The sequence below is a fragment of the Peromyscus leucopus genome, chromosome 23 (assembly GCF_004664715.2).
Source record: "Peromyscus leucopus breed LL Stock chromosome 23, UCI_PerLeu_2.1, whole genome shotgun sequence".
NCBI lineage: Eukaryota > Metazoa > Chordata > Mammalia > Rodentia > Cricetidae > Peromyscus > Peromyscus leucopus.
The window spans coordinates 43,532,057-43,555,149 of record NC_051082.1 but is presented as its reverse complement, the minus strand read 5'-3'; the positions used below and the strand labels follow the sequence as shown (position 1 = coordinate 43,555,149).

Here is a 23,093-nt window from a genome sequence, read left to right as displayed (position 1 = left end):
GATGGCTAAGCAGTTAAGAGTACTTGCTGCTCTTGCAGAGGGCCTAGGTTCTCAGCATCCACATGGTTAGTCACAACCATCTTGTAACTGGTTCCACTGACTCCAACATTTTCTGGTATCTGAAGGTAGTAGGCATGTGTGTGGTGTATGTACATAGATGAAAGCAAAACACTCATACACACATTTTTAAAAATCTCTTTAAAAAAGATAGCATCAACACACATATTAATATGTGGAGGGTTAATCTCATAAGACCCCAACTCTTGATAAAGAACTAGAGACAACTAAGGAATGTTAACAGAAGAAATAGTCTTCCCTAGGAAAGACATACCAATTGTTTACCCAATACTCTGAAATAACACACATAAAAGTAACATGTAGACTGAACAGGCTGTACATGTGTGTATAAATATATATTTATATATAATTCATTTATACACATACAAATATGTATACACACACACACTTTTAACAAAAGTTAAGGAGAAAGAAATCATGAATTTGAAAGAGTAAGGGAGTACAAGGGAAATGCTGTAGGGAGAAAAGGGAAGAGGGAAAATAATACTGTATTTTAACTTAAAAAAAATTTAAAAACCCTACTTGAGAAGAGTTAAAATAAGTGAATATTCATGAATGAAAAATTAAATATAAATCATCCATTTAGGAAAATTAACTTGTGAATGTATTTGACATTCTCTTACCAATGATACAATATAGAAATTAATGTCAACATGAATGATTATAACACAAGAGAATATAGCAATATTGGTTCAGAGTTAAAACCCCACAAGTGCAGAGGAAAAACAGTCACAAATGGATTAAAATGTAGAAAGACTATAGGTCCATACTGATGATCCCAATTATACACTGACAGACAATGTTTACTAGAGCATTTTCATTTTGTTTACAAATTGTTCAACTAGATTGTAAGAATCAATCATACTTATCTGCAAAGTATTTCTAAGAATACCTTCACAGTTGTAAATTTATATCCCTGAAATTAAAGTATGTAGCAAATGGAGGAGTTTGTGCAGTCTGATATTTGGAGAATAGTCAAAAGCCTGCTTGTATTACTTAGTACCTTCCATCACTTCTACAATGAGTACGTCATACATACATGGTCATTTATAATCTACCCATTATGATTCTCCCAATATACTGGTAGTTATATATAAGAACTATATGTAGTCAATAAATTTGGAGTCTAAGAGCCTAAATTATGGTGGCTAAGACATGGTGGTCTTGTCACCAGAACCAATGGTAGATATGAAACCAATGTAAGACCGGAGGGAGGCAGGCAGCCAAGGTCTATTGGCCAAATTCTCCCAAATCACCGTTACCATACGCTCTACCATTGCATCATTTCCAGGACCTTGCGTACTCAGCTGTGTGTAGAAAAGGTGTGGCTATATGTCAGGCTTTGGCTCTAAAAGAAAACATGGGAACTGATCATAAATGCACATTTCTAAATCCAGGTTGGGGAAATGTGGATTCACCTAGTACTACTGGTCACTAGTTTTTCCTGAATTTAGGAGGGACACATGCTACCTCTTATCTACCCACACTAGAAACTAACTACAAGTCAGTGAAAACCTCACACTTCTGTGTACTCAAGCACCTTCATAGCTGGGGGCTTGAATCTTGTCAAGATGACATCACTCTGATAAAGCAGACAATATGCCCCAAAGCATATTCTCAGGTCTGACTCTTCTGAAGGGAGCTTTTCTATGTGCTGAGATTTCAAGACTTCTTCCTAAGGCTCAGCCAGACTCCCTGTCCCAAAGCTCTGATTCCTGGACCACTCATATCCACATAATCATTCAATGATACAGAATCAGCAGATCAGTGAGAAAGGTGGCATGCAAAGGGATGACGCTGTGCCAACACAGTAGTAGTACTGATGAAGGCACGTGCTTGGGTACCCACTCAAGGCCCAGACAGCTGCTGAACTGAAAACTCATTAACTTATTTGCTAGATACTCTTTGATACACCATTTGGAGATACTGGAACCCTTACCTGGCTTCCTCTTACTTTCTCACTCCAGTTAGTCAGGGTGGATTACTAAAATTCTTGGAATATATTCAAGTAGGTAGTAATATTTTAACATATCTCACGTTAACTTTACAAATCAGTACCTCTTACCCCAAATCAACCTGAGCATGTAATTTTCTGAGCATAGATGTTCCTTGTGCTATCTACTCTCTCTAATGGAGTATATCACTAAGTAACATGGGGAAAGGTGAAAAAGGCTTGATTTAGAGAATATGACAGATCAACAGGATCACCCCAACTTCCTGGATATCCAACCTGCCATAGGAACACTCACCTTGTGCTGCCACTGCCTCATCTTGGCTGGGGGTTCATCTAATGGTGACTCTATATTGCATAAATTCCTTCCCAGAGGAGACATAAGCAGTGTCTAACTCTCCTCCTAATGTCCTAATGGCAAAAAAGGCATGATTCAAACAAAGTTCACAAATAAACCAATGAGTTTATTTTATTTGTCTTCCTTACAGAGAGAGTGTGAGTGGTGAGGGTTACTTACAAGGGTGTGGGCACTCCATCCCCAGTGGGCCACATCTGGAAAGCCTTACCCAGTAGGAACTGGGTTTTTCCCAAACATCATAGAGTATATGGCCCCTTCCCTAGTCATGCATACACACATACAAATAAACATACATATTCTCTCTCTCTCTCTCTCTCTCTCTCTCTCTCTCTCTAAATCTTTTCTCCAGAGTCTGCAGAGTTGCCAGTTAGTAAGAAGCAGTTGGATACTAGGGGGAGGAGAGGAGGGTATAAACCATCAACAAACCCAGCTGGGATAAGCTTTTGCAAGGGGGCACAGCTGAATTCTCCATGACGGCACTTGCTTGGCTCAGAGGATAGTCACCCAGTCCACCATTGTTTAGATTCTCTTCTGCCAGAGCTGGTAAATGGTTGTGAAGACTATTCTCCCTTCAGTCACAAACAGCACTGCTTCTTTACCTCAGACTGTGCGTATCTGGCCCAAGTAAAATGGTGCAGAGCTAGTGCAAACCACCTCTGTGCTGAGATAGGATATTTGATCCTGGCTCTAACACTTTGTTTCTTATCTCAGGCGGAGGTCTATATTCCTTTGCATATCTGCAAAGTATGGTACAAACCTCACATACCTGGGTCTCTCCTGTGCTCATAATTTGATATAACTGTCACCACTCATAGCCATCATTTCTCTGAGGAGGATATGGAAATAAGTTGCTAATTTCTTGACTCCTATGTCAGTGACTGTCAGATTAAAATAACTATCAGAAGATCTACCATCTTTTCTCTTGCCAGATGAGAGTAAGAAAACAGAGCACTTTAACAGTCCCACAAGACAGTGCCTCCTACCAGGTACAGTGTCACAATCACATCCACTATACCTCAACACCACTTCTAAACTACACCATATTTCTATACATGCTACTGTAACACTCTGGGCCTATCAGAGTTGCAGAGGCTATGATATTTCTAGTCTTGAACAGCTATGTCTCAATGAACATGGAACATAAACAAATACCACAATATATGACAAATTTGTTATTTGTACATAGCCTCTCACCTATATAACTGTTCTGATGCAGAATGAGATCTGACTTATCAAAGTTTTCCTATGTTCTTTAACAAAGTCCCTTAAATGGTTGTTTTCCAAGGTTAGTACATATACAGTATTCTACAGTATATAACGTTAGATTTTTAAACATTCCCGGGATTCTTCATGGCATGTATACTCATGTCAACTGAGATTTGACTTATCATTCAAAACTTTTGACCTTTAAATTCCTAAGCTTCTTCACATGCATGAGATGCTCACACTGAGAGAACTACAGCAGAGCTTCCCTATGTTCTTTCTAGACACAATGTCTCAAACCAGTGTGGCTTTTCTGATGTTGAGGAAGGTCTCCCTTGTGGCCGTTTTCACATGTTCCTTGCTGTCATCATTCTGCATGCATTCTCTGATGTCAAGTGACCCTGGCTGACTGCAAGCTTTCTTGCTTGCTTGAAACTACTAGTGTGTCTCATCTGAGTTCATTCATATTGAATGAGGCATGAGTTATGAAGGTAAGTTTTCCTGCATCATGTACATCTATAGGACTTCTCAACTCTAAGAAGTCCACGGTATGGAGTGAGGACTGATTTACAGTAGAGAGTTTTTCTTCATTCTTTATATTTACAGGGTTTCTCACTTGTATGACATTTCTGATGTTGGCTGAGCTGTGAGTTGCAGGAAAATGCTTTTCTCTCTTCTTCGTATTAGTGTCATGTGTATGAGTTCCCAGATGTCGGGCAAGTCCTGACTTGCAGAAAAAAGCTTTCCTGCAATCTTTACATTCATAGGGCTTCTCACCTGTATGGATTCTATGATGCAGAGTTAAGTGTGACTTGCGACAGAAACATTTACCACATTCTTTACATTCATAGGGCTTCTCACCAGTATGAGTTCTATGATGAGCAGTGAGCTCTGACTTGGAGGAGAAAGCTTTCCTGCACTCTTCACATTCATAAGGTTTCTCACCTGTATGAATTCTATGATGGCGAGTTAACTGTGACTTGTAGAAGAAAGCTTTGCCACAGTCTTTACATTCATAGGGCTTCTCACCTGTGTGAGTTCTCTGATGTTCAGTCAGGGTTGACTTATAATAGAAAGATTTCTGACATTCTTTACACTCATAAGGCTTTTCACCTGTATGAATTTTCTGATGAACACGGAGGGTTGACTTGCAGTAAAAAGCTTTACCACATTCTTCACACTGATAGGGCTTCTCACCTGTATGAGTTCTATGATGTGAGGTGAGCTCTGACTTGGAGGAAAAACCTTTCCTACATTCTTCACATTCATAAGGCTTCTCACCTGTATGGGTTCTATTATGGCGAGTTAAGTTTGACTTGTAGAAGAAAGCTTTGCCACAGTCTTTACATACATAAGGCTTTTCACCTGTATGAATTCGCTGATGTTCGGTGAGGGTTGACTTATAATAGAAAGCTTTCCAACATTCTTTGCATTCATAAGGTTTCTCACCTCTATGAGTTTTCTGATGTACAGTAAGAGTCGACTTACGATAGAAAGCTTTACCACATTCTTCACATTCATGGGGCTTCTCACCAGTATGAATTCTATGATGTACAGTGAGTTCTGATTTGGAGGGGAAAGCTTTCCTGCATTCTGTACACTGATAGATCTTCAATCTTGTACGAGTTCTCTGATGTTCAGTGAGCGCTGACTTACAATAGAAAGCTTTCTGACATTCCTTCCATTCGTAGGGTTTCATACTTGAATAATATTCATGCTGCTTGTTGTGCTGTGCTGGCAGGTTAATCGTTTTCATACATGGTTTACCTTCATAGGGTTTTATACCTTGATGGAGTTCCAGCTGAACCTTCATTTCTGCCTTGAGACAAAAGAATATATCAAGGTTTTATATCAGTGGGGCTATTTCTAGCATGTACTTAATGTTCTGGAAGTTTTACAAAAAGTGCATATGTAATTTTCCCCAGTGTAAAGTCTGTTATTTAAAAAAACATTTTTAATTAGGCATATATATGTAGGGTTATTTGCATCCAGGTGTAGGTGTCCCCAGAGGCCAGAGGTGTCATATTCCCCTGGAGCTAGAGTTATAGGTGGTGAAGAGCTGCATGACCTGTGTTCTCGGAACCTAACTTGTGTCCTGTGTAAGAACAGCTCATGTTCTTAATGTCTTAGCTATCTCTCAGTCCATAGTTTACCATGTTCTTTTCTGAGTCCTGTTACATGCAATATTTTTCTTTCATGACATATGTTTTGCACAGTAAGTATTATACAAACAAAAGATTTCCAATGCATGAAATGAGGTTTCTAAAATATCAAACATTTTTTTATAACTGTCTTTGTTTAGATGTATATCCCTGGTCAAATATTTTGAACATTATAATGTGAACTTTCAAACTTGCTAGGGAGACCAAGGTGCTCAGGGTGCCAGAGGGACTTATCAGTTATATTATCAACTTCTTCACTAATCAGCATCAGATTAGGCTCACTATGGACACATTCAACCAGAGGTTAGGGCCCTAGGAAAAAATTCTACACCTTATATCCAGATTTAAAATGTAAAGGTTGTGCTCACAATCATGTTTTACCTACTTCAAGCATCTCTCTATTTGACAGATTCCTGCTGATGCTTCCTACCGGCCACATATGACTCTCGAGATTTTCTAGGCAACTCTTATCTGGAGCATAAACTTCAAGAACACCTGAAATGACATGTTAAAAATATCATTATCCATAAATCATATACATTGTTCATTCAGTTTGAATAAAACCATACAGTAGATACTTCTTCAGCTTAAGGGAAGTTCTATACAAAAAGATAATGCGGTGCTATGTTATGTTCCATCACTGCTTTCACTCTTGTGAAATGAATGGAAAAAGGTTATCCGCCTACTTTTCAGCTACTGTTTCTACAATACTAATGATTAGCTGCTGCTGTTAGCCTGAGCTCCAGTCCTCGATTACCTTAATTGTACAAACACCATTTGACATCAAATCTCTCTCATTATGCGAGGCGGGAAGATTTTCTTTCAATATACATCCACATGATACAGCTTTCATATTCTGTGTCATGACCAAAAATGTAGGTTTGTAAAAGGATTATGATACATGTGTGATAAATTTGTTTAATTTGCCCTGAAAAGCCGGAGTAGCATCCTTTATTGGTCATTTTATGCAATCACCTTTCTCCCAGTCTAGAGGACAGGTTCTTCCAAAGTTTCCTGCAATCAGTCTTCTGTTATATAAATCTCTACTGTCTCTCAGACATAAACATGATTTTTAAAATAAGCCATTTATTAAAAATAAATGCTAAGAAATGATTATGTTGCAAATCCAGATTGGTTTGTGCCTGTACATAGTGGATAATGTCAAGTACACATTTTTAGATGACTTTTACTGTACATCAACTGTACAAAACTATGTACATAACTTAATCAAAATCCAACGCTAGGGAAGTCATAGTCCTCAAGAGAACCTATTGTCTTGCTAGCAATGGTCATTTACCAAACTGCATACTAAACATTTATGTTTGCATCTCTACATCTGTGCTCCCTCAAACTTTATCAGAGAAGCTTCTTATTGAAGTGCTGGTGGTTACCACACACATACCTGTTGCTAGAGTTTTCCTGCCTTGTCCACAGTCAGGACAAATCTTTGTCACCCGCCATCCCACAGCCGCTCAGATCCAACCAAGTAAACACAGAGACTTATATTGCACACAAACTGTATGGCCGTAGCAGGCTTCTTGCTAACTGTTCTTATAGCTTAAAATAATCCATTTCCATAAATCTATACCTTGCCACGTGGCTGGTGGCTTACCGGCGACTTCACATGCTGCTGGTCATGGCGGCAGCGGCTGGCAGTGTCTCTCTGCCTCAGCCTTCCACTTCCCAGAATTCTCTCTCTCCTTGTCCCACCTACTTCCTGCCTGGCCACTGGCCAATCAGTGTTTTATTTATTGACCAATCACAGCAATTTGACATACAGACCATCCCATAGCACATACCTTACTGTTCAAAGCCAGGACACTAAAATAACAGCCTAGGTGTCCATCATCTGATGAATGGATAATGAAAATATGGTACAAATAAAGACACAAACACAGACACACACACACAATGAAAATTTTTATTGAATCATAAAAGATGAAATTATGAGCTTTTTAGGTAAATCAATGGAGCTGGAAATAAATTATTCTAAGAGAGGTAACCCAGATCCAGAAAGACAACTCATGTTCTCTCTCATATGTGGATCCTGGCTTTGAATCTTTAGATGTGTGTACTTAAATTAGAGGACCTATAGAAGTCAGGAAAACTAAAAATAAACCATGGGCAGGTGGGGATGGAGAATATAACACAGTGTTATAAAGGAGTAAGAGGGAAATATTGTGCAAGTAGGATTCAGTGGGTTGAGAGTAAAAGGACAAGGACAGGAGGGAGTATATAGGGAGAGGTAACACTAAAGACCTTTTAAAAAGCCATATGGAAACCTACTTTAGATGCTTTCGATAATAGGCAGACAGACAGACAAAATGGAGTTACCCTACATGGGAGAAAATGCCTCAGATACCATAAGCTATTGAACAAAATGCTCAGTACACTGAGATTATCTATTTTTAAGGTGTTAGTAGTATGGTCGCAAAGACTGCCATTGTCCCAACATTACAAGACATTGCTACTGCTCTTAGTTACCCTCCAGAACTGAATGGTAAAATCCCATTTCTGAAGACACTTTATACTTCAATTATAGGACATAGAGAAACCAAGCTGATACTGATCTGGAAGCTTCATCCCTACTAGATAGCTTTCATAGTCCTGGGAAATGCTATAACAGTACTGGAAGAAAACAGTAATTAACAGTCTTAACCAGCTGTGAACCCTGAGAACTACAATAATGAATGACCTAACAAGATATGCCTACTTTTGCAATAGTGGCATGAAATTTATGGGAGTAACCAACCACTCTAATTGGAGTTAAGACCCACAGCACAAGACAGAACTCATGCCTGGTACCATAATTGGGTCAAGAACCTATGGCTGCGTCCGTCACAATCTATGAAGCACAAACTACTTCTATTTTTCTACTAAATAGTTATAATATTAAACAGCCCCCTAAGTACTTATCTTTATATTCATAGATTAGTACAGCTTTCAAACTTCATTTTGCAGAGTGTTCATATACCTTCCTCCCAAAGGTCAGCAATCACCATGGAAGAAGGGGATAAAAGATTTTAAGGCCAGAAGTAGTGTATGACTGTTCATAAACAGCATTTTCTAGATATAAAAGAGTCACTGCACACATGAACTCACATGCTTTCTGGTATCAGGGTTTCAGCTAAAAGATCCAGAAGGTTAAATGGGCTTGCCATCATAGTAACGAAGCCCTTGCCTCTTATGCTGTTTCCCTATTCTGTACTCTGCATTGTAGCTATAACCATGTTTGAGAAATTTTTTTTTTTTTTTAAATTTATATTGGTCAGGCTTCAGAATGGTTCCTTTCCTAGATGTATGTATATTTTCTGGTTTTGCTTTTTTATTCTTTCCAGATATTTGTAAATATATATAATATATTAATATTTTAATAATATATAAATAATATAAATTTAACTCTATTTTATGGATTATATTTTCTGTGTCTTTCTGTGTCTACCATTTCTCTGTTCTATACCACAGAGTCATAGATTGCACCTCTTTATCACAGCCCAGGGGGCTTAAATTTTGTAATCATGAGTGTTCTTCCTTTTCTTATAGAGTTCTCTCACTACAATAATTTCTCCACCTTCTCTTCATTCCTGACGTTCTTCATCCTATACAGTCTACTCCAATGAATGCTGCTTTCCAATGAAGGCTTGACTTACTGAGCTTCTTTCTTCAATTATTTAGGTTGGTATTTTTTGTTGTGATCACTGTTCACTGAATCTGTCACAGAAGCATTAGATGAGCTCTATTCATCGATTTATGTAAATATTATTTTAGTGCATGGATCATTGCTAAAACCGTACTTTTGCACTTTATACCTGACACTCCACTCAAAATTCTCAGAATCAGTTATTGGAGATGTCTTAGTTTTTTCAATAATTATCACTATTTGCCTGCTTGCTGCAATGCATATTAGGCTTTTGTGCCACTGACTGCCATTTTGGAAGAATGGGGATCAAAAGTACCCCTCATCTTATAAATAGGGTCTTCTTAGCAGCCTTTACCTGTGGCTTCAACTCCTGACACCATGCAGAGAGAAATTAAAGTGCTAAAAGACAACACCAAAACAAATCAGACATAGACATAATGTTAAAAAACATTTAAACAGACGAAACACTATCAGTAACTACAGGAAAAAAAATTAAACATGCAGAACAATTTGTGACATTAAAATTAAGGAGGACAATATAAGCAGATTAATGAAAAAAAGTTAAAAGGACTAAAAAAGGAAAAAAGGAATGTAGCAAAGGTTAAAAAGCCAGAGAACAGAATCTGATAGTCAAATATAGAAAAAGGGTAAATAGAAGTATAAAAAGGAACAAGGAGAAATAAAAATACAAACATCAGAGACTTCAAAAGGATAAAATAAGTCAAAACGTGCTACCTAGTTTTATGTTAACTTGACACAAGATAGAGTCATCTAAAGGAGGGAATCTAATGTCTTCATAAGATCTGGCTATAGGGTATTTTCTTAATTAGTGGTTGATTGGGGAGGGCCCAGTCCACTGTGGATAGTGCCAGCCCTGGGCTAGTGGTCCTGGGTTCTGTAACAAGGTAGGTTGAGCAAGCCATGAAGAACAAGTCAGTAAGTAGAATCCCTCTATGCCCTCTGCATCAGCTCCTGCCTCCAGGTTCCTGCCCTGCCTGAGTTCCTGTCCTGACTTCCTTCAATGATGGACTACAACATGGAAGCATAAGTCAAATAAATCCTTTTACCCACCAACTTGCTTTCAGTCATGGCATTTCATCATAGCAATAGTAACCCTAACTGGGATACAAAGAATATTAAAAATATCTGATAAATAGAAAAATAAAAATAAAAAAAGCACTGAGAAAGAATTTCATCCATGTCCACTATTACTGGAATTCACCAGCAGGCTGCTGGGGTTGCTGGATAATAGCTGAGGAGTAACATTAATTTCTCTGTTCTCACCTTACCTGTTAGTATTATCTATATACTAGCTAAGGACTTCGCCCAACAAGGTTATGTTGGTGACAAGCTTGAATTTAATGATGAAAACTATATATCAGCATAAAGGAGTCACTGCTCTGCTCAAGCCTTTGAGTGTCAGTCAGACACCATATGACTCTTTCAGAAATGTCAGTATTTCTACACTCACTGATGGAAAGCAAACCTCCATATATGAGGTGTCTCTGCAGAGTTAGCCTTTAGAGCAGAGGGTAAGGAGATTTTGTGTTGCTCAGGTCCTTTGGAGCTCAATAAAAAGCACATTCTAGTAAGAAGAAAGCTGTGAAAACCTAGTGAACTATTGTCCCTGGTCTCCAATCTTTTAGTTCCAAGGTACAGTAAACCTATGGAGGTGGAAAAATGGTCTAGAGGTCAACCAACTGGCCAACTCTGGGCCCACTATTCTTATTCTCTGCCACTCTATGAGGAATGGGCATACTCCTCACTAGAAAGGTAACACTCCATTCCTAACAGTCCATGATCCTTTCTTAAGGAGCCTGTATCATGTGAGCTTCCATGGCTACCTCTTGTTCCCACCTACTACATAGAAACTTTCAGCATGTCCCCAGCCTCCTGAGTTTTGACTGATCTTGGTGATCATGCCCCAAGAGTGGATGAGACAGGCCCCTGGTACAGCATTCTGTATGTGGATAAATGCAATTAATTTGTTTTCCAATTTATTATGCCAAAATCTTTAAGACACTGTCAGACCAGTCACTTTCTGGATTAACACTTGCCTGCATCACAGGTTCCTCTCATGACAAAGAAGGCCAGTCTGTGGCACCAGGGTGGCACTTTGCACATTATGGTCATTACCTAGTTGTAGCATTCAGCTCATTCACTCGGGATTTGAGATTAAAAGGGGAGCTGGGCGGTGGCGGCGCATGACTTTAATCCCAGCACTGGGAAGGCAGAGCCAGGAGGATCTTTGTGAGTTTGAGGCCAGCCTGGGCTACATAGTGAGTTCCAGGACAGCCAGGACTGCTTCACAGAGAAACCCCTGTAGCCTGTGGTGCACTTTTCTCAAAAAGAGAGAAAATGGCTTTTGTCTTCTAGTGTATACTGTCCTGTCACCTCCTTCTTGATCCCAAGTACTCTTTCTCTCTCGTTCTCCTTGGAAAACATTCTCTCCTTTGTGACTCTGACACTGAACATTCATGTGTTAGCGTGGTTAAAAAAACAAGTTTTACCTGCCATCCTATTCTTAAACTTCTGGTATGTTCTTTCCTAATTTTTCCCCTCAGGCAGGGTTTCTCTGTGTAGTTTTGGTGCCTGTCCTGGAACTCACTCTGTAGACCAGGCTGGCCTTGAACTCACAGATATCCACCTGGCTCTGCCTCCCAAGTGCTGGTTTGATTAAAGGCCACCACCTCCTGGCCCCATTCTTTCCTAATTTAAAAAGATATTCTGCAATTGATTTTCATTATGTCACCAATTTCCAAATTTCTTTCCTTATTCTAATCACACTGTCTTCAATTCATATCCTGGCTGTCCTGGAACTTGCTCTATAGACAAGGCTGGCCTCAAACTCAGAGATCTGCCTGCCTGACTATGGTTCCCAAGTGCTGCTAGTTCAAAATATTTAAAAAGAGTAATCACCACACTAAACTAAAATAAATGAATAATTCTTCAATAGTGTCTTACTTTATACCTTTCCTAAAATAAAAGTCCATGTGTTTTTACCTCAGGGTAAATATGCTTGGTGTTTCTTATCTCATAGTGGTACATTACTGCATCATTACTTTCCTCTCACTGAAATGTAATCCCTTCAAAAGATGCATTCGAATGTTAATGATTGCTATGAAAATGTCAGATCAAGACCAAGCACTGAAGTAAACCCTCAATATCAAACAAGGTGGGAAGGACAACTGAGATAACCTATACAAAAATTGAATATTTTTTAGCAAATTTAGGAAAACAGGTTTCAACAACAAAAATAAGGAGACACACTGACACAGAGATCCCCATTTGGAAACTGCATAAAGTATTTGCCTGACAGACAAAACTAGTTGTTGCTTAGGCTACTACTGGAATGTTGGCAAAGACAGCTCAACATGACCAATATCCTATGAGCAGTCATCCTTGCTGAATTTCCTTCCCTAGTTCACATTCACTGACCTGGGAGACTCCAGAGTGAGGTCTCTCCTATGCTCCATGGCCCAAATCCATGCTCCAACCTGAAGATCAACTCAGGTTTAGTCACGCAGTGTCCTGTCAATGGAAGAAAAGGCTATATAAATTACTCCCAAGCAGAAAGTCCATTTCACTGATGGAGCATGACAGTTCCATTTGAGCTGTGCTATGAATGGTAAATGAAGCTACACAGAAAAAAAATTTAAAAGGACTCAAAAGAGAAAAAAAAAAAAAAGCCTAGAAACTAGATGAAAAACTTCTTAGAAAACACAAAGTCAAAAAACTAAAAAACCATGTATACATGGCAAAAAAAAATATCAAAGAACAAAAAAATTAATTGTTGAGAAGTTCCGATTTTACATTCCTATTCAAAACAAGCTGCAGGCCAACTATCACTGAGCTATGTCCCCAGCTTTACTGTATAACTTATTAACTGATGAGATCTAATTCCAGTCTGAAAATTTCCAAACACTGAAAAGTGAAAAGAGGCCACCCCTTCCCCCTTACCAGATGGAAAAATCTCAGGATGCAATAGCTGAAACAGGAGGATTGCTGCAAGTTTGAAAAGACTTTGAACTACAAAGTAAGTTCAAGGCATCCCAGGATACACAGTGAAACCATGGCTTAGAAAGCCAAGGAAAAAATAACTGCCCATGCTCCAGGAATTAATCCATCACCCCATGTTCACACAAAGAATCTGAATCAAACTCAGTGGTCATTAAAAGAAAGATAGATAGATAGATAGATAGAGAGGGAGGGAGGGAGGGAGAGATAGAGATAGAGATGGTAGAGAGAGACTGCAGATAAGAGAGTGTGTTCAGTGGGATGGGGGGCATAAGATAACAAGACAGTAAAACTGAAAATACATTGCATATATATATGAGAGTATCAGTAAAAATAAACTAATTAAATATTGTGAAAAAAGGACACAAATATGTCACCACATTCCATATTAATACATGGAAGAAGCAATATTAAAAGAAGCAATACCCACACTGATTTACAGATTCAACAATATCTTCAGAGTAAAATCAGTATTCTTCTTCACAGAAACAGAAAGCACTTCCTAAACAATGTCTTAAACATCATGTGAAAGCGCCAGAGACCCCAAATTAGCAAAGCATCTTGTTCAAAAAGCACAAATATGGAGCTCTTGATACCTACCTTCAAAACCCACTACAAAGAGACAGCAGGGAACGGGCACAAAAAGAGACAGACACCACTGGAAGAGAACAGAGAGCCCCAAGCAAAACTGGATCTATTCAGGGTGATAGTGGGAATTTGAAATGCATTCCAAAGAATACAGCATTCCAAAGCTGAAGTCTTAGTTACCAGTCTTTGATAAATGTGGCCATGGGGAGATGCCCCAAAAGGGATGCTGTCATGTCAGAACCTTTTCTTTACTTTCCAGTGGCAGTGAAGCTAAGTGGCATATCTCAGGCATGTGCTCCCTCCATGACACTCTTCCTCACTATAGGACCAAAGTAACATGGCCAAGTAGAAACAGGGGAAAACTATGAGCCAACAGAAACCTTCCTGTTCTGAGTTCACTCAGGTATCGTGTCAGAGTGAGGGAAAGATGACTAATATATTCAGTCAACTGATTTTCAACAAAGGTTTCAAGACTTTTCAACCAGTAAGAAAGTTCTCATCTGTAAATCTTGCAGACAAACATGGACTATTCAGGCTGATGAAAGTCAATAGACCCCCTCTCTCTAAACTTTATAGACATCGACTAAAACAGATTAAGTTCTGCGTGTGCTAGCACACACCCAAAATCCCAGCACTCAGGAGATAGAGCCAAAAGAATCAGAAGGTCAAGATCAAAGGGAGTTCAAAGGCAGCCTGAGAAACCGCATTACAGATGCATAATAAGGAAAAACAAACAAACGCCAAAAGAAAATCAAAGGTGTAAGACCTGACATAATGATGTCCCTAGAGTATATAATAAATACCTCAGGACAGTGAGGAAGACAAGAGTATTTTGATGTCTACCAGATGCACAGCAAAATCAGCAAACGGGATCACACCAAACTTAAGATTATCTGCACAGAAAAGGCCGCTATGTTTCTTATCTTACCACAGCCAGAAAGCAATGGAAGGAGGTGCTGACATCCTAACAATTTTTCTTGGGCATCACCCCACAAAAAGAAACACCTGTTCAGGAACAGAACTGGAAAGCACACTGTGAAACTATACATCGCCATTTCTGAGCCCATGATGATCCCCACTGTTTAAAGCTAAATGACTGACGGCCCACAGGAGACTCTGGTACACACACACAGCACCGAACTCAAGAGATACAGCAAATACCGAGGTCTCTAGGCCCAGTAATGACTCGCCAACACTTCCTCAGAAGACTGTCATGAACCCCTCAAGAGAGACTCCAATCCCTTCTACCCAACTGCATGTGCCATAGAAGGCAAAACTGAGTAAGATGTGGAGTTTTCAGGGTTACCACTGTGGGAGAGTCACTTTGGCTCTCTGACTACAAAAAATACACTTTCTGATTCACCAGACTGGAATAGATTAATGTTTTCTTGGGCTATTGACTTCCTCCATAATTGAGATAAACAGATGATTTCTTATGTCTACACAGGAAAGACAAAAGATCCACAAACCATGTCTGCCAAAAAAAATGCAAAATCCCACACGTCCTCATTATATTTACAAGCTCAACGTAACCCCAAAGAAACAGAGAAAATGGCAGCTACTAGAGCAAAGATATTGGGGATGGGGGTGGGGGGTGGGGTGTTGGGAGGTGCTAGATAGGGGATATGCTTTTAGTATATATGCAAAGGACACAGAACTTATGTTCCATAGTAGAGTAATAAACACGTTTGACAATTAAATCTTTCAAAATAGCTATCAAGGAGAATTAGCATTAGCATGTACCAGCTAAAATGTCTATCAACTTAGTATTAAAAGTTTGCTGCCTCGGAGTCAGACTTACCCAAGGACACCAGGCTACTGTAGTTCTCCAGCATCACATCTCTGTAGAGGGTCCTCTGAGCAGCATCCAGCTCCTGCCACTCCTGCCAGGTGAAGTCCACAGCCACGTCCTCAAATGACACCAACCCCTGTAATGAAACACTTCCTGTCAACCAAAGGCCTCAGATCTGGAAACAGAATCCATTTCTCTAGTTGTTTGTGTCTTGCCAGTATCACATAGAAGCTGGGGCTTGATTTGTATTCTGTATCGTGCAGTAGATTAAGATCAATACAAGTATCTTACCTCTGTGTTAAAGTAGTGACTGAAGAAATTATAAAGAGCTCTCCATGGAATTACAATAGAAACAAAATTGTAACCGAGTGTGTGTCTGTAAGGTTTCCAGTAATAGGAAGAGAGTGGATTCTATAAATTCAATCCTATAAAAACACGATTAAATCTGTAAGGCATGCACAGCACAATGAAAAGGCAGGTGCTAGGGCTGGCAGTGCAGCACTGTGCTGCAGTGCAGAAGATACAGGGGCAAGACCTCAAGTCCCCATTCCTACAGTAGAATAGATCTTAGTCTTAAAAGCAAGATTTGGGGGTGTGTATGTGAATTAGGGTCACAAAATTATTTTTTGCAACAGAGAGGATTTCTAAATATGCCATGACCAAAATTTAACTCAGGAAGACATAATGAATGCAAGGTTTTGAACAGTACTTTGTGGATAGCACTCAGCCAGATGGCAACAGGTGACAGCACTGTAGCCTTTGCTGTGAACACACACCATGTGCACTAGGCACTATTCATGCCATCACCATGCAGTTTCAAGGAACACTGCTTGAAATGATGTTTTATACTGCAAGCCTTTTACTCTGCATACAGTTTTCCGATCTTATTGAAACAATGCTTTAATCGTAGAAATTAAAGATTTTAAGTATTTTCCCAAAATCATTCCTCACTAAAATTAGCATATATTTGACTTGTGTTGTGTTACAAAAACAAGCACATTCATTTTATTGGTATGCAAAGTTCATTTTGTCTTTTGCAACCAGTAAAATCATAAGGAATTATTTTAAAATAAATGTGTAAGATTTATTAAACATGTTTGGTTTGCATTCCTATTTTATATGAACCTATATATCTGGGTTCATACAAAGCTTCTCAGGCAAAAATGGATCATAAGTGGAAAACATTTATACATACCATTTCTCTCTCAAAAGCAACTGAAAAAGTTGCCCTCTATATACCGGGAAACTGAGACAACAATCACATCACATCAATGAGTTCAAAATGCTTAGACATACACATGATCAAGAACACAACTTGCATCACACAATACAAGAAGAAATGATTCTATGCTCCTGAGGTCATCCAGAGGGTGAGAAGATAATGTCATACATGTAAATACATGGACCCACACACCTCTCTAGAAAAGTGAGAAGAATCATAGTTTCATAAGCTAATACAAATATTTCCCCTGGCCTCATCACCTGGGATCAAGACAGAAAACTGGTTAAAACTCCAAGGCCACATTTCTCCCTGGAAGGACTCTCCACTATGGTCAGCTAAGTTACTGGAAGCTGAGCTTTTATTTGCCCCTCAAGAATAACAGAGAAAAGATTAGTACCCTCTGGTAGCCTGCATGGGAGTAGACTACTGAGCCCCTCCACTGCTCACACATAAACCTCCAGGTCTACTAGTTGTTCAGAGAAGGAGTCTGCCACTCACGGAATGCCTCAGCTTTAAACTGGGTTGGTTTGTGGGAATATATACTGAACTCTCAAGTTCTGGGAACAAAGCAATCTGGCATACGCAAATCTCTTTAGGGTCCAGAAAAACAACTATCTAAAATCCAGAATTAATGCAGAGAAGGATGACAAGACAAATTTCAGTCTAGTCTCAGAAGTCATCTGTTCTTTAGAAGCTAATGGACAGCCTGAATGGTAACAAATTTACCCCAAGGATTGGATGTAGCAGACAGTATACTTCTTGCAGCCCCAGGAAAGCTGTGAGAATGACCATGTCAAAGCAATGACAGATTACAAGGGTCAGATTACAATGGACATGACAAAAAGGGAACTCGGTTCTCTTCTGCTGATGTGTAAAATTAGTACAGTCATTTTACAAAGTAGTATTCAAGCTCTGGAAAAAAAGTAAACACAGATCTTCCATATGATCCAATAATCACCAAGGCTAGTATGCATGCAACAGACATCTAAATATGAAGTAATGGTTTCACATCCACGTTCACTGCCAAGAATGCTAATAGTTAAGTGTCAATTACATAAAGGTATGGCAGGACATTCCTCCAACATGCACAGCATCTACCTATTCCCAACAGAAGATCCATAGTATACATGAGACCTCTCCCTAGAAGAGAACCCAAGGGCTGGTATTCAGTAGAACTCGAAGAGAATAGAAACATGGCTTCTGTGGGCATTTCAGACCAGAATGTACAGATGTTAGGATGAGGGGGCATCACACTATAAAGTTTGTTAGGGGTGAGCCCAACACAGTGTCATCAGATAAGGTTTCTGTCCTTAGGGTACACAGGAGAGAAACACAAGATCATTTACATGGGCTCAAGTGAATTTTCTCAGCTATCCTCTCACGTGAAACATTCATGGACAGAATTAAATTCTTTAAATATCCCCTGCTCCAATATCTGTTTTTAATAAATCACATATTACAAGGAATAGCTCAGCATACTGCAGAAAATGACGTTGATGAGAGTTCAGTTCCCAGCCTCCACACAGTAGCTCACAACTGTCTGTAACTCCAGTTCCATGGAATATGATGCCCTCTTCTGGCCTCTTCAGACTACTGCATGCACGTGGCACACAAGTTCACTCACACTAGAAAACAGCGATGTTGATATTTGGTAACACTTAAAGGGAAGTGACATTATAGGAATTTGTTGCCAGACACACAAAGGGTAATGGAAGTACTAGCCATGGTCCTGGATTTTCAAACTTGCTTCCCACACAACTGGAAGGCTCAGGGAAAACAGTTTACCCATAGGGAGGACGTGAGCCAAGAGTTGTCCATCCAACCACATCCTTCATTCCTGATACTGCAGGCGAGACTGCTGTGGACCTCAGACTTCCATGAACAACAGAACAGTCAAGAGACAGATACAGAACAAGCTGGTTCCTGGCTTCCCTTCCTGGGGCATGCCAGGTCCCCAGACAGCGCCCTCTGAGAAGTGGGTCCTCAACAGGTGTTCCTGCTGTTAACAGCATTTGGGACATTGCTGCCTGTAGGAGTCTGAGGAATTCCCTTCAGAGACCTCTTCTCACAGGGCCTCTCTTCCTCCCTCAGGCCTTCACTTCCTCTCTCATACTCCGTCTTCGTCCTGCCGGGCCTCTTCTCTCAGAACCATTAGTACCTTATCCATGCTCATCATCAGCACCACCTCTGCCACCCACGTGAGGCATCACTGAATCTTGTGCACACACTGCCTTCTCCTGTCCTATGAGGGCCAAGTCACTGTCCCAAGGAGTCAGGCAGGAAGAGTCACCCCCTAGCCTCAGCTCTCTGTTCATTATAGTGGGAACAGCTTCATACAGCACCCTTCTCCTGGTCTCAGGGTTCCAAAATGGAAGGTTTGTGTGCACTAAAGCAGCCTTTGGCCTTTTCATAGCAATCCCATGTGTCCTGCTATGACGCACAGTAACAGATGAGGGGTGACATCATTCTATATAACAGACTCTAAAGACAGGGATTGGCTTCTTTGAGGTCCCACAGGGAGATGACTAGGTATGGAACCTACCACACATGTCCAACAAGCACTCTACCACTTTAATGGTTTGTATCTTTTTCTTTAAGGCATGGTTTCACTAAATTGCCCTGGCCCACCATGAACTCACTTTGCATTCCTCAGACTTGCAATATATATTCTGACCTGCACCACCATGCCTCCTAGCTTGGAGGTGAGATTTGAACCCAGATCTAGGCCTCCCTCTCCTGTTTCACCTTACCAGAGCATGGAAAGAGATATCTAGAGAGAAAAAGAAGAGGAGAGGTAAAGCCTCAATGCACAGCTGCTTCTGGATTCCCAGGATAAAAAAAATCCTAGTGAGTGGCCAAACTACCTTCCAGAGCAGGGCTCCACACAAACTTTCAGAGACTGAGACACTGCAAAGATACAAAGAGATAAGACAAAAAGGGACAGGGAGTTGGATGTGGTAGCTCATGCCTAAAAGATTCCTAAGGATCCGAGGGCCAAGGCAGGAGGATCACCATAAGCTTGAGTCCAGAGTAGGCTACAGAGTGAGACCTTGTCTGAAAGATCAAAGATAAACAACGAAAGAATCACACAGACAGGGGAGAGAGGGAGGGAAGGGATGGAGGTACAGATTTGCAGGCACATAGGGACATACATATAGAGAACCGACACCACATGTGCAGTGCTCAGGTTTAGGGTACAGCCCCCATTCCCTGCCCTGAGCCTCCTAATCCAAATCCTCCTTTATTTCCCATGGACCAGACAAGTACCAAGGGATATCTGGAAAACCCAGTGCTATATGGCCAAATCCCAAGGAGGGACACTTGGAGACTGCCTCTCTGCCCCGCCTCTCTCATTCCTGAATACATCAACCACGTACCAAGCACCTGGCTCCTTCCTCGCTGCCATCGGTGTGAAAATGGGAGAGCAGAGAGAGTCAACACGGCTGGCCTGAGTGGTCCTGGGACCTGCCTGAGGCCTGCTAATCGGCTGCAGGTCTTGTTATATATCACTGTCGCTGTCTCTCATACCTGCTCCTCTGCCTCTAGCCCTCTTTTGCTCTGTGCATCTTAATCACCCCAGAACCATACTGTGCTACCCAAGCGATGCATGTGTGCCAGGAACCCACCAGGGGAGAGGCAATCTGAGTTTCTCCACATCCCCAAGAGCTGGTGGGGAAGCCAAGGTGGATTAAAGGAGGAAGAGCACCTGGTACCTGGGCTCCTTCCAAGTATCAATCCCTACCTTGGGGTCCTTTCTTTACTTCCACAAAAAAGTACAAAAGGCTGGCCTGTGTTTCCAGCTAAGGGAAGAGGATGGAAAGCTCAAAGCCAACTTGTAAAACTACGTCTCAAAAAATAAAATAAAATAAAATAAACCAGTAAAAAAAATAGGTAGAGGCTCACAAGATCCCATTCCTCCTTCAGGATGTATAAGCAGTTAATGGTTTTCTCGGGAGAGGCTCTTTATTCAGTAGTGTAGACGATGGTTTGAGGCCCGTGCTCCTGTAACTAACTCCTTCCAATAAGCCTGCAAAAGTCAGGGGTCCTTTAAAAATAAAAATAAAAAAGACATAAAAACATCCAAGAATGAGGGGAAGTTCTAGTGAGAGAGGAAAGGGACCAGGAGAGTAATAGGCGTTGGCGTTAAGAAAATACATTATATACGGGTATAAAATGTAATGAAAACCACTACTATGTACCATTAATATATGATACTAAAAACGTTAAGAAAAAAAAAAAGACCAGTAACTGGTTTGGTTCACAGCAGAGCACTACTGTGCACGCTCATGCACTACCTTGAGTGAACGAATTCTTAGGTTCCATCCCTAGTAACATACAGAGAGCCAGAGCCAGAAGGCAGAGAGGGGAAGTACCTACTCCAGGTCACTAAGAGACTCCAGGACCTCAAGAAAAGGCCTCAATGGAAGAGACATGTTGAGCAATCCAGAGACACTAGGGAAAAGATGGGCCATTAACAGCAGAGGAAGCGGGTGGGAGGTTCGGTTCACAGACTCCCTCAGCCAGAGGTTCAGAAACACAGCACAAGATTGCCACACGGGCAGCCAGGGGCAAACACCAAGGTGCAAGAAGAAGTCAGTGGGAGAGGTGGCTTCAGGAAAACCCCGGGGAGGCGGGTGACCTGAAGGGCCCTGAGACCGAACGGCCAGCATCCCCTCATGTTGACCAAAGTCCTACCAGATCTGGGGGCGGCAGCGAAGATCCCGCCTGCGCTGGGGCAGCCACAGGTCCCACAGCCCTGGCGTTCCCACCTGGGAGGCGTCCGCAGCGGCCCTGGCCACGAAAATGTCACTGCGGGTCCCCAGTGCGCGGACCCCGGGCTGCAGCAGCCGCCCTAGCCCGGCCACAGCACAGGGGGCCCGGACGCAATGCGGCTCCCACGGGGGCAGTGGAGGGCGGCCGGGGCTCGGGACGCTACCGTGGGTACACGCACCATTTCGGGATTCCGGGTGAGCGGGACCCTCGCGCTGGGTGTCCAGGCACCAGCGAGTCACACGGCGACACAGATCGGGTGCAATCGGGAACCCCAAAGCTAAGAAGAAAAGCGGCCAGAGACGCAAAGATGGCGGGGTCAGCCACAACGGACCCCGGGCTGAGCGTCCCGCCCCCTAGACTCCGTCCGTGTGCCTGATTGGGTAGCCTTCATCCCAGTGTCTCTGATTGGGTGGTGCTTTAGGTCCCACCCTGAGTGACAGTTCGCGCTTCAACCCATGGGTGGATGAATCCAGAATGACAAGGCCTTGCTTTCTCAGGTTAAGTTAAGGCAGGGCTCCCTGTGACAGAACCTCCTTCGTGTTTGTCTGCTTTTAACCTTGTAAAATAAAGTATGAACATTTATGAATGGTGTATAGATCCATATACCTTGTTGTGTCCTATGTAATCCAAAAAGAGCAAATTTTTAAAAAATATTCACTTAAAAAATCAAAACAAGCATTTGAACTTGGTTGTAAAAACTAACATTTAAGAAAACAATACCATGTTTTTCATTACTTACCTTAGGAGAAATTTGAAAATATATGTAAAATGCATTCCATATTCATGCAAAATATTTCCATTCCTTTTGGATTTGCAGGACGGTATTTTCCTCACAGACAATAATCCAATGTCTGTGCTTAAGTCATCCTCCTGTGAAAGCTAGTGGCATTCTTACAGATGTGTCCACCAAGAATGCATTTCCTCCCGCAGCAATGCAGCCGAACTGGAGAGCATATCTTGAATTTGTTCTTTGTTTTAGCTAGGCAAAGCTGTTTTCTTCCCTCTAGAACTGAGATGCTTCATCAGGCAAAGCCTCATGGCACACGTGGATGTCATACATAGCTCATGCACACCACACCACAGAACTCAAGGTTGTAACCTCTGACTCTATGCAACAGTTTCCAGAGGCACTTTTAAAATCCGACAAAGTCAATTTATAAAGGAATAGTGAAATCAGAATCCATGTTCTAGGATGCTGCCATTAACAATGCTTAAAGTTCTCCAGAGTGATTGAGTGTGAGTCCAATCCTCTAAACAATTGCTTACCAACATCATTGTTGACTGAATTGCTTCCTAGTGGCTTCTTAAA

The 23,093-nt window shown here is 41.1% G+C and overlaps 1 protein-coding gene across 3 annotated transcripts; it reads right to left on the bottom strand.

Annotated features, from left to right (window-relative positions):
* Positions 1–2,472: 2,472 nt before the first annotated feature.
* On the bottom strand, positions 2,473–22,126 carry LOC114684377 (zinc finger protein OZF-like). Of its 3 annotated transcripts, XM_028858939.2 has the most exons (5): positions 21,963–22,126; positions 15,799–15,925; positions 12,831–12,923; positions 6,138–6,247; positions 2,473–5,409 (listed from the first exon to the last, which is right to left on the bottom strand). In XM_028858939.2, the coding sequence occupies exons 1-5, from the start codon at positions 21,963–21,965 to the stop codon at positions 4,039–4,041; spliced, it is 1,704 nt and encodes a 567-aa protein (XP_028714772.1). In that variant the 5' UTR covers positions 21,966–22,126; the 3' UTR covers positions 2,473–4,038. The 3 variants fall into 3 exon arrangements, with proteins under 3 accessions (XP_028714772.1, XP_028714775.1, XP_028714776.1); XM_028858942.2 differs by lacking the exons at positions 12,831–12,923; positions 15,799–15,925; positions 21,963–22,126 and having other exon boundaries at positions 2,473–5,405; XM_028858943.2 differs by lacking the exons at positions 12,831–12,923; positions 15,799–15,925; positions 21,963–22,126 and having other exon boundaries at positions 6,134–6,217.
* Positions 22,127–23,093: the final 967 nt, after the last annotated feature.

Excerpts from the sequence above, each read along its gene's own strand:
- LOC114684377 (XM_028858939.2), bottom strand. Across the intron at positions 12,924-15,798 it reads CAGTAGCCTGGTGTCCTTGG|GACACTGCGTGACTAAACCT; the intron begins GTAAGTCTGACT and ends TTCCATTGACAG. Across the intron at positions 6,248-12,830 it reads CTCACTCTGGAGTCTCCCAG|GTGTTCTTGAAGTTTATGCT; the intron begins GTCAGTGAATGT and ends ATGTCATTTCAG.